The 14,362-nt window shown below is 29.4% G+C and overlaps 1 protein-coding gene across 5 annotated transcripts in view; it reads left to right on the top strand.

Annotated features, from left to right (window-relative positions):
* The window catches only part of LOC126742578 (follistatin-related protein 4-like), a 483,850-nt gene that overhangs the window by 150,605 nt on the left and 318,883 nt on the right, over window positions 1-14,362 (top strand). For all 5 annotated transcript variants that reach the window (XM_050449341.1, XM_050449339.1, XM_050449330.1 and 2 more), the window contains exon 2: window positions 4,895-4,987. In XM_050449341.1, coding sequence (XP_050305298.1) covers window positions 4,895-4,987 — 93 coding nt within the window. The remainder of the gene's footprint in view (window positions 1-4,894; window positions 4,988-14,362) is intronic.

Here is a 14,362-nt window from a genome sequence, read left to right as displayed (position 1 = left end):
TGAATATGGTACTAACTTCTTTAAAGAATATCTATATAATCGTGAAAGTTGTGTTATGACAGTCCAACGGTTAGAAAAACAATGTTCAGTGTTTAGGCAAACAAATCAAAGCATACCGCATGTATCGGTTTAGCAGTCGTACAGAGTAAACGTCTATGCTCATAGGAAACGCCGGTACTCCGTTTTGTTTTGATTCGTTTTGATTTAATTTAAATTGTTGTTTTGATCTAGTGTTGCGTGTTTACATTAATACTTACAGTACTATATTTTCGCGGTAAAAGTGTTTCCTAAAAAATTAATTAAGTTTCTGCATCAGTAAATGTTTTTGTTTTATAAACAGTTCACCTGTTCTGACTAAATTTAAAATTATCTGGCTACCATTGACCTTAACTTGAAATAATTGAACATTAACCGTAGGACGTGCAATTGTGTGTTTTGTTGTACGTTTGTTTCCTGCGTTGGGTTTAAGTTCAAGTTACTGTTTACTTGCAGTTTTTACTGCCTGTTGCCTGACTTCCTGTTTTTACCATTAATATTTATTTCAATTTAATAATATTTCCTTATAATCTAAAATGAACCGTAGTTTCAAATGTTGTCAAAAAAGGGATTTTTCAAATTATTGCTGCATCTCTTGTATTTCAATGTACCACCCAAGTTGTCTGGAAAGAAATTCTGATGCCATAAAACTGGGAGGCTACAGGATTTTATGCTCACAAAGATGTCAAGATGATTTTAATGAAAGAGATCAGGAAGGAAAAATTAATGAGCAAAAGAGTTATGATTTGTTGACAGAATTGAAAGAAAAGGCTGGACATATAGAGAGAATGAAAAGAAACAGCATGATTTTTGAAGATGAAGTGTCGGAGGCCAAAAAGAAGTTTTCCTCATCCCTGGAAAATCTGCATAAATGGAATGAAGAACTTAAAGTTGAATTGAAAAACTTAAAAATTAAAGAAGGTGAATTGTTGGCATTGATGAAAGTGAGTGAAAGGGCAAGTTTTAAGTTCAATTTACAAATTAGCGAGCTAAATATCCTAAATAAAAATTTAATTGTAATGATAAAAACATTAGAAAATGAGTATTCAACCTATAAGACTGAAATAAACTTGCTACAAAAAGACGTAAACGACTTAACTAACTTAAATAAGAAGATGTTAGACTCCGTAAAGGTGTTGGAAGTTGAAAAAGATACCTGTTATTCCAACATTTGTGCATTGAAGGAACTGTTACAGATATCTAAATCTGTTGTTATTAATTCTCCAACACCGCTACCAACTAGGCCAAATACACCTGACGATAGTCGACCTCGGCTTCTCTTTGTTGGTGGAAATTGTAGCAGAGTGTTCCTAAAATATTTACGTTTAAAGTTTGAAGCTTACTACAAGGTCCAGTGTTTCTTGAAGCCGGACAGTTCAAGCAGTGAAGTGATTAGGACAGCATCAAATTTAGTTAAGGACTTTACGAAAGAAGATTTTTTAATAGTAATGTTAAATGGAATTTGTTCTTCATCTGATGTTTTAAAAAATTTAATTCAAAATCATCTCGATACAAACACTTTAGTGATGACAAGCCCTTATACTTATTTAAACCATAATGTTATCTATAATAGTAATAAGGCCATTTATTGTACTTTTCATGCAAATAATATTAATCTGTATGAGATTTTAGAGTCTAATCACGCCAGTAACTTTGGTTCAGACTTGGCATCATTATTACATGCACATATTTTCAACTATTTTAAAATTAATATTTCATCGAATAAATTGTCTTTGAATCATCAAATTAATAAGTCTGAACTTATTACTGATTGTGAATTGAATTCTTTTTTTTTTATAGACATGTCCACGAAGGTTGAATCTTATTTATATTAATATTCTACTAGTAAGATTGAAATTAGCTCTTCGAAAAGCTTAAGTATCTTTATTCTTAATATACAATCCCTAAGAAACAAGATGGATGAGCTTCATCTTTTGCTGGACACATGTAATTTTCCTGATATTGTACTTCTGACTGAGCACTGGTTGCGGCCTAGTAAATGTTTTTTATTATCTAATTATGTTTCTATATCAAATTTTTGTCCTCAACAATCTATACATGGAGGAACCATGATCTTGGCTAGGCAAACAAATAGTATTTGGCTGGCTTTGCAACAATAAACTAGGTTTAAATACAATTGCAATAAATAATTGTAAATGTTTAACTCAGAAGATCGGAAATAGATCCAAAAATTGAGAGAACAGAACTCTTAATATTTTACTAAGTGTGGAAAAATAAAATAAAATACAATATTTTTTTTTAAATAATAGAGAATTACATAAAAACATCAATTAATCAATTCTTCAAACAACCCCCCATTAACAGCTAAACAATATCCTAACAATAATCATGAAATTCATTTCTAACGTTACTAAGATTGGGATTGGGAAACTTTTATTATATTCTAATGAAATAACGTTTTGTAAGTGGTTTAGATTCTCAAATTTTACACTTTTATAAATGACACTTTTTAAATGACCCTACAAAAAAAAGTCATTCGGTGAAAGATCAGGTGACCTGGCTGGCCAAAGTATCCGGTACCGTGGACCAATAATATTGCCGTTTAAAGCATTTTCCAATCACTCTCTAACCATACGGGCATTATGGGTCGGGCAACCATCCATTTGGAACCAGATCATTTGATCTTCCTGAACAACTTCTTCCAAGGTGGATCCAATTTGATTTTGAAATAAGTCCATAAAAAAGGTATAGTCCAGGTTATAGTCCATAAAAAAGAGTCCAATGATATGGTGTCCGATAATTCCCATGAATATATTTGTTTTTTGGGGATATTGTGTCCGAGTATGAACAAAGTGATGTTCATTTTCTTGGCTCCAATACCGGCAATTCTGAACATTTGGTTCATTGTTAAGGGTAAATGTACATTCATCGGTAAAACAAATATTTCTTAAAAAATTCCTATCATTATTTGCTGTTTTCGTCATTTCAAAACAAAATGCCATTCTTCGTTCTTCATCTCCTTCCTGCAGCTTTTGATGTTTTTCGAATTTATACGAATAATATTTTTGTTTTTTTAAAGTGCGCAATACCGTTGTATGATGTTTATTTAACTCTTGCCCAAGAACCCTCGTCCTAACCATCTTGTTTTCCTCCACACTCAGTAGAATATTAAGATTTCTGTTCTCTCTTTCTTCGGCTCTATTTTCGATATCCTGAGTTGAACATTTACAATTATTTATTACGGTATCTTTGAACTCGAACTTATTAACAATACGTTTAATAGTTGAAATGGACGGAATAGGTTTGGTGGGGAAATAAACTGAAAACATTTCAGATACTGCTCTAAAACTGTTTCCCGTATAATGCCACCTAATTATGAATATTTTTTTGTCGATTGAATGATTCATACTTGTTTTCAAATATCGACTGTCACTGATTTATTGACACTTTTCCTCACGTCAGTGACAATATTCATTTTACTGGTGCCCGTTTGATTTTACCTGAACCGAAAATTTGCTAATTTTGTAATTACATTTAACTGAATAATTCAAGATTCGCTTATTAAAATTTTTTGAAACTTGTACAAGGGTTTGCCAGATTGGTCTCCTCAAAAAGTTATCCTACATTTTTTCTATAAAATGTACAGGGAAGCTAAAAATTGACCCCCTCAAAATTTACATGGGTTTTCCTATGTTCCGCTCGGCGACGCATCACCCGGTATATCTGTGATAAATTGACAACTTTTAGTGATATTCACAATTATCATACTCGCAACCGAACAGATTTCCTAGTTGACAGATGTAATACAACTCAGTTGGGCAAGTCAATATTATATAGGGGCTTAATAGATTTCAATAGGTTACTGGCTAGTCTTAAATCCCGTGATAGTTTTAACGTGTTTAAAAGACTCTTGAGAAAATTTGCTCTACATATTTAGTATTTGTCTTTTTTATCTTTATTCTGTGTTATGAATTTTATATTCTGTGTTATAACATTATACGTTTTATTTATTATTTATTTTACCTTTATTTTATTGTGTGTTTGTGTTCTGATTTGATTAAATTTTAAGTCTGTTTATATTTTAAAAATTTATTTCAACTCATGTTTTAATATTTATTTATGTTTAGCTTAAGATTTTATTTGTATAATTTTATTTTTACATTATTCATGTTTGTTTTTCTTACCTTTTTTTATATTCCCACTTATATGTGAATGCATAATATTAAACATATTTATTTGCCAACAATACTCGTACTATTATTGTAATATTATTCTTATTTTTTGGTTTCTAATATTATATTAAATGCCATACTATATATTTTATTTTTATGTAGCACATTTTGAATGGCATTTTCATGATCATTTCTTCCTACTAGCCGGTCTCGATCTTGCCTACTTTTCAAACAAAACTCTCGAAAACGATGGTGGATATTTACAAAAACACGAGCGCTTGGTTGCCTTCGGCCTGACTATCTTCTTTGATATTCTCGAACTGCAGCCGCTGCATTTCCGTTGCAGGATACATAAATGAAATGGATATAAGATATAAAAACTGTGAAAATAAATAATGACTTTAGATCACTTGATTGTCTTGTTTATTTATTTCATTGACAAATAAAAGTCTGTTCAATTTTATTGAAAATTCCAAGCCAAGCAAGATTGTTTTCAAATGTTTTCGAACCTTTAAACTAAAATATTTCAAAAACAATGTCAAAAATGGAAATTTATTGCAAGAGCAACTAAATTAAACAGCAGAGGGTCTAAGAATTAAACCTTCGTTACAAAATTACTCGTCGCTTCGCAGATTAGTGACAAAAGAAGACTGAATCCCCCTGTATGTTACGCCATGGGTAATTTTTTTTAAATTGGCTTTACTTTAACTTAATTTTTTTTTCAGATGAAGAGATACAAAATGACTCATGCTCTGTGTATCTCTTCCTTCATCTTATGCTGGCTACTTATGGTGTTCCCTCAAGCTTCTGAGGCCAAGGTAAGCAAACTACATTTTTACTTTTCCAAAAGTTAAATTAAAAGAAGTTCATTGATCTCATCGATCTTTTCGAAATTTCACCACGCAACTAATAAAAGCTTCAGCATTATTTGCTGATTTATTATGCTGCTTGAATTTATGTTAGTAATCAAGGATGGGAAATGAGAAAAAAAATTAACGTGGAAAAACGACATTTTATTCTGGCCGGTTTGTTTGTTAATTAAAAATTGTTTAAAACGTAACTGGACATTTCGTCCCTTTTTTTATGTAACCGGAGCTCGAGGGTGTAATAAATATTTATTTTTGTTGTTTGCTTTGCTGAAATTCATGTCGGATAAATCATAGAAAACGCATTTAATTGCACGGTCTATTTTGGAATAAGTCCCAAAACTGATTGAGTTAAAATTAATTAAAACTTTTATTTTTTTATGGTAAAATAATGCAACTCATATGCCAGCAGGAGTTGAGTTATTACACTTTTTTACAGTTTTGCTATAATATTAAGAAATATGGGCCACTCGAGAGATAAGCCTTATAATTTACGACCTTTCCGTTACGCTTCTACGGAAGCAGAACGTAAAATTCGCTCAAAGGGTATGAGACGAATAACAATTAATTTTTAAATATAACATTAATATTGATATGTTACTACAACCCTAATTAAACCTTTATTATTTTTTTTTGTCGTATTTACAAAGTGTTAGATTTGCTAATACCAGTCATCATTTTTTAAAATAAATATTACTCATGTTCTCTAAAGTTACACAAATGTTTACATAATCTATTAAGCCTGAAAAATTACGTGGACATTGATACACTTTACAAAATAATATTTTATAATAGTAAAAAAATAGTCAGTACTACAGTGGAGTCGTTGATTAAGGTAAAATGAAATTCCTGCAGTTTTCCTCCACTTATTTAATAACCATTCAGTTGTTAAAAATTGCCGACATGTTTCGGAAAAAGTGGTGTCCATCATCAGGGGACCAAAGGTTTAAAATTGGTATCAGATATACGCCCCAGGGTTTTATTCCATGTCAGAAAAACCCTCTATTTATTATTATTGTTTTTTGTTTAATTTAATATTTGTAATTTTGTTTGTTTACATTCTGTTGTTGACATGTACCGAAAAAAAAGTCTTTTTTCTTTTTGCTGTTATTCGGTTCTTATCAACAACAGAATGTAAACAAATTAAATTAAAAATAATGAAATAAAAAAAAAATTAAAAAAACAATGATAATAAATAGAGGGTTTTTTTGACATGAAATCAAACCCTGGGGCGTATATCTGATACCAATTTTAAGCTTTTGATCTCCTGATGATGAACACCACTGTGTCCGAAACATGTCGGGAATTTTAAAAAAACTGAATGTTTAATAAATAAGTAGAGGAAGACTGCAGGAATTTTATTTTACCTATTAGCGCCCAGTGTCATCATTTGAGGACGGCGCGTATGGGTGGGGATAAAAAATGTGCGTGGCAATTAATTGTGTCCTAGACGATGCGGCAGCTTAGTATTGGTCACATGGATGAAACTTGTATGGTGAAAATCGGAATCATATATCGGCCATCTTGCTTGGCAAAATTGACAGGGAGCTGACAGACAGTTGTTGACATTGACTGATAGAACATCATTTGTCATTGTCATACCATTTGAGATTGAGTTTGTTTGTGTCTGTGGTTTGTTTTTCATTTCAGTGAATGCCTATATATTTGTGTTCTGTGATGAATGCCAGCCTGGATTGAGTTTGCTATTTGTTTTAAGGATGTTATTTTAAATTTATGACTTTTTTTCTAAAAAGTTCTCTTTCAATATTGGGAGTAGTGTTTTAATTAATTTGCGGCAGGCAATTCCAGGTTTCTGGTAAGAAAATCTGATTTTATTTATTACTATTATGTTTTTGTATTGTCAATCTTTAGTCTTTAATAAAATCAAATTCAGTTGATTTCAATGAAGAATTTTCACTTTTCAAGTATTTAATTTTTAACTTGATTATTATAAATACATATTACAAAATATCTGGCCTCTCATTTTCTATTCAACAATTAAAAATTGATTGAAATTTTCCTGACCTTGATGTAAGAGTATGTATATTTTAAATATTCCTGAGAAACAGTAATAAAAGATTTTTTTAATTTCCTTCAGTTCATATTACAAGAAAAACATGGAGAGGGATATGCAATGTAGATATTATTAAGACTTTGAGCTATAGAATTTCTTCTGATCAGTTCTCCACAAATTTTAATAATGCTGTTACCCCTGGCTTTACACTACAATACATATTTATTTAAACATTTATTTTGTCTTTTTTTTTACATGAATCATTTAGTAAATGGATTTATAAGGTTTGCACTGTCTATTTTTTTTTTATTTCCTGCTTGTATCATACCACTTCCTGTGTTCACTGAGACAAGACATAGGTATAGCGGCTAAGAGACCTGAGCACCCGGAATGGATCAGAATTAATGTTTTTCTTACAACTTGTTTTTTTAAGAGTTTCTTTTTATTTTATGTAAACATCTATCCTTGAATTAAGTTTTTAGTAATATTATAGTTCCAAGATATGTTGTTAGTATTATAAGAGACCAACAAATATATTCTATGTAAGTGATATATGTTTATACTAAAAAGTTGTTTTCATTTTGAAAGAGTTTATTTTGTTTTGTTGATGGATATATTGTTTCTTTCAATAATACTCTGTTATAGAATTTTTAATTAATTTTAAAAATTAATATTTAGATTATAATTTAAATAATTTTAAAATCTGTTTAATTTTTCTTTAGGAAAGAGATACAAGTACATATTAAATAAGAATAATTCATCCTCTATTGACTCTATGTGTTAATAAAATGAGGATATTATTAACCTAATGGGAATGCCTTTAGATGTATTATGAGAAAACAGCACAAAAATGTTGACAACCTTTTCTAATCTGTATAAAATTAGGGTAGTTCAGTGGTAACAAAATAATTTTAAACATTTTTAGATTAATTTTAATTTATATAATGTCTGTTATAATGAATTATTGAATATTATGTATATCATTTTAAGTAATTTTTTTTCCAGGAAAATTAAATAATAAATGTACTAAAGCAAAAAAAACATTGTTTTATTTCCATTTGTCCAATTGGTGATATGTGGTACACTATTGTTAGTACAATTGCATAGATTATTGCAGTAAATTAACCTATTTAAATATGTAAATAAAGCTGAAAAGTTTTATTTTTGTTCAGATCAATATCTTATGCTAACACCTAATCAAAACGGCTTTTTTCTCTATGAGTAACCTTTTTGATTAGGCGTTTGCTTTAGATATTACGATTAAATAATAAGATTGTCAGATTAAGTAAAATGTGATTTCCCGCCTTAATTTGGCCACGCCTTTCTACCATTTCGATTGGTCCAATTAGACACGTCAAACTGTCAAGTTAGTTACAACAGTTTCCGCTGCCAAGCGAGAGGCCGCTAGCTGATTTGTCAGAAGAATTTCTTTCAGTTTGTATGCAACCACCACTTCTCTATATATTTGTGTTCTGTGGTATTGGTCTTCTAGTAGGCAGGAGCACGTGTGCCGCATTTCTCTTCATATGTCAATATATTTTGATCCGCGCCAAAAACTGCTGGTTTAGTTTTTTATAATCCCTATTTACATTTTTACGTGGAAATATTTTTCTTTAAAATTTAATTTTTTTAATTAAATATTGTCATATAATAAAAAAAGAGCTACAAATAGGGTTAGGGAAACTTGGCGTACTCAAATGAGGATATATATATATAATATATGTATATATATATAATATATATATAATATGGATATATATAATATATATATATATATATATATATATATATATATATATATATATATATATATATATATATATATATATATATATATATATATATATATATATATATATATATATATATATATATATACATATATATATCTCTATATATAAAATTTCTTTAGAATAGTAGTTTTTTATAAAAAAATAACAGGAAGTAAAGGTAAATAGATGTTTTATACATGATTTTGGTTTTAGGATGAGTCGACAATATTTTCGTCACTTGGAACAGCCGCGTACCGACGTCGGCACGGGCCGGTATTTAAAATTTTCGGTATAGTAATAATAGGAAAACGCCGAAAATAAAATAAATATTTTTTTTGTATGACATTTATTCATATTACTATATTAAAACACGTTAACGTATGTCTTAGTACCTACCTACACCTATCCTATCTAATCTAAAAGAAGCATTCAATAATAAAAAAAAAATCCACCTAAAACGTTTTTTTTCTTGCTTTCGAATTTGCAAAAGTTGAGATAATATTATCAATATTGAGCTCTCGAGATATCTCATTTTTAATAGAAATAATTGCCAAAGCAGACAACTTTTCTTGGCCCATTACACTTCTTAAGTAATTTTTAATAATTTTTAATTTTGACAACGATCTTTCTGAAGAAGCTACTGAAACAGAAATTGTAAGAAAAATATTGCATGCGGTTACAATTTCGCTAAAACTGCAGCAAGATGAAAAATTTTGAATCAAAATAAATTCGAGTAGTTCTAAAATCGTATTGTCATTTATTTTTCCCTGAAAGCATTTTCTAAAAGATATTAATTGGGAAGCAATTAAATCGGATAGATCGTCTGGATATTTAATATAAAGCCTTTTGCCCATTTCATATGTCTTATCCGAAATGGATGAATTACGTATAGTTTTTGGTAAAATTACCCTAAAAGTGTCGTAAATTTCGTTCAATGCGCCACTCCTGCTTTTTATTTAAGCAATAAATATGTCGATTGTTTTATAAAAAACATTAATTTTAAACCATTCATCAACGCTTTCAATATGGTGGTGGTTTCTGCTCTCGTCAAAAAATATCTTGGGGCGAACTATTCTTTTTTGCACGAACTGAGTAGAAGTACCCCATTCTCCTGCTAATTCAATAGCTTCCTGCATTAATAAGTAAAAATTATTCCTCATTTCTTTCATATTTGCATATAAAGTATTAAATAATGTGACAGATTGATCAATATCTTGGTCTTTATTTTGTAAAAGCCTAGAAACAGTATCTACTTGTTTTAAGACATTTGTTTCAATTATAATTAAAAGAACTATTTCAAATTTCTCTAACTGACTTTTTAAAGATGTTGCTTCGGTAATTTCCGCTGTATTTTGAGAAGTAAGTATTATTTTAGAAACTCTTTAATACAACAGTGTACCTAAAACGAAGAGCTTCCAAAGCATCATGCCTGGATGACCACCGAGTAGGTGCTAATTTTTTTAAAGTTATTTTATTTTGCTTCACACTTTGCAATAACGCCCATCGTTTGATGCTGTGACCAAAAAACACATATAAATTTTGAACCAAATGTCAAAAAAGTTTCTTACTTCCGCAATATCTTTAACTGAATCATTAAGAATTAAATTTAAATTATGTGCTGCGCAATGCACATATGGAGCATGTGGTGCTAGTTTTAAAATTTCCGCTTTTACACCTTTATACACGCCGCTCATGTTAGCAGCTCCGTCATAACCCTGTCCACGAAGCTTTTTTATAGAAAGATCATGGTTGTTTAGAATTTCCAAAATGGTTTGGCAAAGGCCCGCACCAGTTTGGTCCGTTACTGGAATAAACCCTAAAAAAGATTCGTGGATTTTAATTTGCGCCGGTGTGTTTTCTACATAATCTGTTATGACATATCTAATTATTATACTTAACTGATCAACTTTTGCAATATCCTGGGTGGTATCAACTATAACTGAAAAAATTGAGCTTCTTTAATTCTCTTTAAAATTTCTTGTTTAACCGAATTGCCTAATATTTGAATAATTTCGTTCTGAATTTTTGGGCTTAAATACGTAACAGATTTTTTTTCCTTGTGTTCCAATAAATTTTGTAATACGAGATCATACTTTGAAAGCATTTGAATAATAGATAAAAAAAGACCTGGATTCTTTGAATGTTTGCTTTTATTATGTCCTCAAAAAGGCATGTTGCAAGAAGCTAGTGTTAGGGTCACATCAATGACGCGCCTTAAGATTTTTCTCTATATAGAAATTTCCTGGCGCATATTTTCATCTAATTCTTGGTCAATACTCTGAAAGTATTTTCGTATTTGATTCTTTTTAAGTCCGGCTCTAGCCAACCCAACTACAGCACGACGCTTCATGGTACTCCCACTCTCAATACGTATGCCGACCTAACGTTAGTAACATGCACCGATCTCACTTTTTTTTACTCAAATTAATGTATTTTTATCATTTTATACTTTAATTAAAATTTAAAGTGTGCAGTAAAATTTTTTGTCATCTGCACGAAAAAACTAACAAGATGCTGAGATCGCAGGCCCGTGTCTTTTGAACACTTTAGACCCATGATCGGTACGCCGCTGACCTGGAAGATGCTGTTGATTATCTATATTTGGAACAAATAGATGCCGACATAGCTGCACTACCTCCTGAAGTAGATGAACTTACTGATGAGGACGATATCGATGATGACGATATGGGTCTGCAAGCGAATGTTGCGGATATTCCTGGTGGAGCTGAAATTTTTGTTGAGGAAGAGACTTTTACCCAAGAAAATTCTCTTACTTCGTCTGACGAAGAAGATAACCTACCACTTGCTTCGTTAGCCAAAAAGAAAAAAATTGAAAACAAAAAATCCTTTGTTCCTAAGTGGAGCAAATCGGATCCGCAATATGAGCATAATGAAAGAAGTGATCCAAAAGAGTTATTTGAAAATATAAAAGAACAACTTAGTGAGTTTACCCCATTACAAATTTTTGAAATGTTTTTTGACGAGCAAGTGTTCGATCATATTCTGACTGAAACAATCCGATACGCAACTGAACAAAAAAATAGACATGATTTCTCAATAACAGTTGAGGAAATCAAAATATTTATTGGATTTCTTATTTTTACTGGCTAACACCCACTATCTAGGGAAAGGGATTACTGGTGTGAAGCGGAAGATTTAGGGATTCCAGTTGTAAAAAATGCCTTCAGCCGCAATACGTACTTGGAAATAAAGTCTCTAATTCACTTCACAAATAATGCGGAGGCAAATAATAACAAGCAAGACAAAGCATTTAAATTAAGGCCTTTATTAGATCTTCTAAACTTACGATTTCAACAATGGGGGATAAACTTAAAAAAATAAACAAAAAATTTTACTAACATAATGATTTTTATGCCAAAAGATAAGCGTATATTAAAAATCATGAGAGAGGTACGAAAAAAAATAATTTGTGCGTTAATGGGTTAATCTTTTTTAAATTAATCTTGCATGAATCACACTAATTAGGTTTAAATATTTTAGTATACCCTTTAAATTTTAATTAAAAAGATATTGTTAAAGCTTAAGTTCAAAAAAATGATTTTTGTAATTATTTAAGTTATGCAAAAATCTAAAAATCTTAGACAATGACAGAACTCAATTAGTAATATTTTTGTAATTAATGTTTTGCAATGAATAAAACTTATAAAATTTAAATAATTAATTGGACAAATATGTATTAAGCGTGACCTTTCAAATATTAAGTGCCAAAATGGTTTTAAAGCTTAAACCCAAAAAATTAAAAAAAGAATTACAAATTGTTCACCGTATCCATTAAAGTTTTGCATATTTAAAAAATACTTTTTAATTGGAAAAAACGTGTAGCAGGTTTAGGACTTCAAATAAAACTGATTGATTTTTTAAAAGAATCTCCGACGTTTCGACCTTTGCTTACACCATCTTCGGGGCTGAAAATAATACCTTATACTTTAGAATTGAATAAACAAATAAATTAATAAATAAATAAGTTAAAACATTAAATAATTTTGTTTTATTATTATCTTTAAAATTTGATGTAATCATAAAAAATAAGATTGCCTATTTTAGAGTGTTTTTTATTTATACACTTATAATTTAAAAAAAAAAATATCGCGAACCGCATTATAAACTGTACGAGTAGCATGCATACCCTACATCAATAACTAACCGAAAAGAAAAGAAATCTAAATTATCCTAGCTTACTTATTATTTACTAATAGGAGGCAGGAAAGGAGGAACGAGGGGTACAGGTATATTGACTATATTTCTGTTGTAGACTCTTATAGTAGAGAAAAATATACATATAAAAATTTATATTTCCAAACGCGCGCCAGATCCAAACACGGAATCCCGATAATTAATTATACAAATTAAATCCTTAAATCAAAAAAAATATATCTTTAAAGCTTAAACTTGAAACATTGAATTAAAAAAATTGATATTGCATACATTTAAGTTGGGCAAATTTAAACAATATTTTGACATTGACATACTATACCGAAAATTTGCAAATTTTTAAAATCTAAATGATTAATTACATAATTGTTAATTAGGTGTAATATTCTTTAAAGATAAACTCTAAAAGCTAAAATAAAAATTGATCATCGTATCCATCTTTATTATGTAAAGTTAAAAAATCGTAGAGAATGACACATTTATTTTTTTGTTTTAAATTAAATTTTGCATGAACCAAACTTATAAAATTCAAATAAATAATTGCTGATTAGATTTACCTTATGAAATTTTAGTTAAAAAAACTATTGTCATATCTATTTAAGTTAGAGGAATACACTTGTTAATTAATAATTTTTGTTTGGTTAGTTTTGCAACAACTAAACTTATAAAATTTAAATATTTAATCAAACAATTATTTCTTGGGTATAACATTTCAAGTTTTAACTAAAAGTTACTTTAAGCCTTAAAATTTAATCAAAAATTAAACATAATATTTTTTACGTTATGCAAATTCAAAATTAAACAGGCAATGATATATGTATACCTAACTATATTTTTAAGTTTTGCATAAGGTAGATTTATAAAATTTTCATAATAATTTAGACAATAACTAATTCGGTGAGGTTGTTTTAAAATTAATTAAAAATGTGTTTTTAAAAGCTAAACGTAGAAAGTTAATTTAAAAAGAAACCATCGTATACGTTTAAAATATGCGAATTATAAAAATTTCAAAAATTGTCAACTTTCCAATCCTTGTGCTCATACATACAAAATTAGTTATTACTAACTAAATGACCCCAATCCCTCCATTTAATTAATATAAGTAAACAATTTTTTAAAAAAATAAGCATTAAAACCCTCGTGAAAGTTGCACATGGAGGGTTGCCCTGATAAATTTTTATTAAAAATATCGTGACTATCGTATGCAAAGAAGTTCTGTCTATATATGGTTTTTATAGGAGTTTTTCTAAGTAAAGTTTGTAAGGTTATATTGTGAATAATGAAGCCCTGCAACAAGTGTTTAAAGCCAATCAATGATAATCACATAGAGAAAGCCCCTAGATGTGATAGCTGCCGTGTATTTTTTCA

Source organism: Anthonomus grandis, chromosome 1 (genome assembly GCF_022605725.1).
Source record: "Anthonomus grandis grandis chromosome 1, icAntGran1.3, whole genome shotgun sequence".
Classification (NCBI taxonomy): Eukaryota; Metazoa; Arthropoda; class Insecta; order Coleoptera; family Curculionidae; genus Anthonomus; species Anthonomus grandis.
This window is presented reverse-complemented; position numbering and strand designations above follow the sequence as displayed.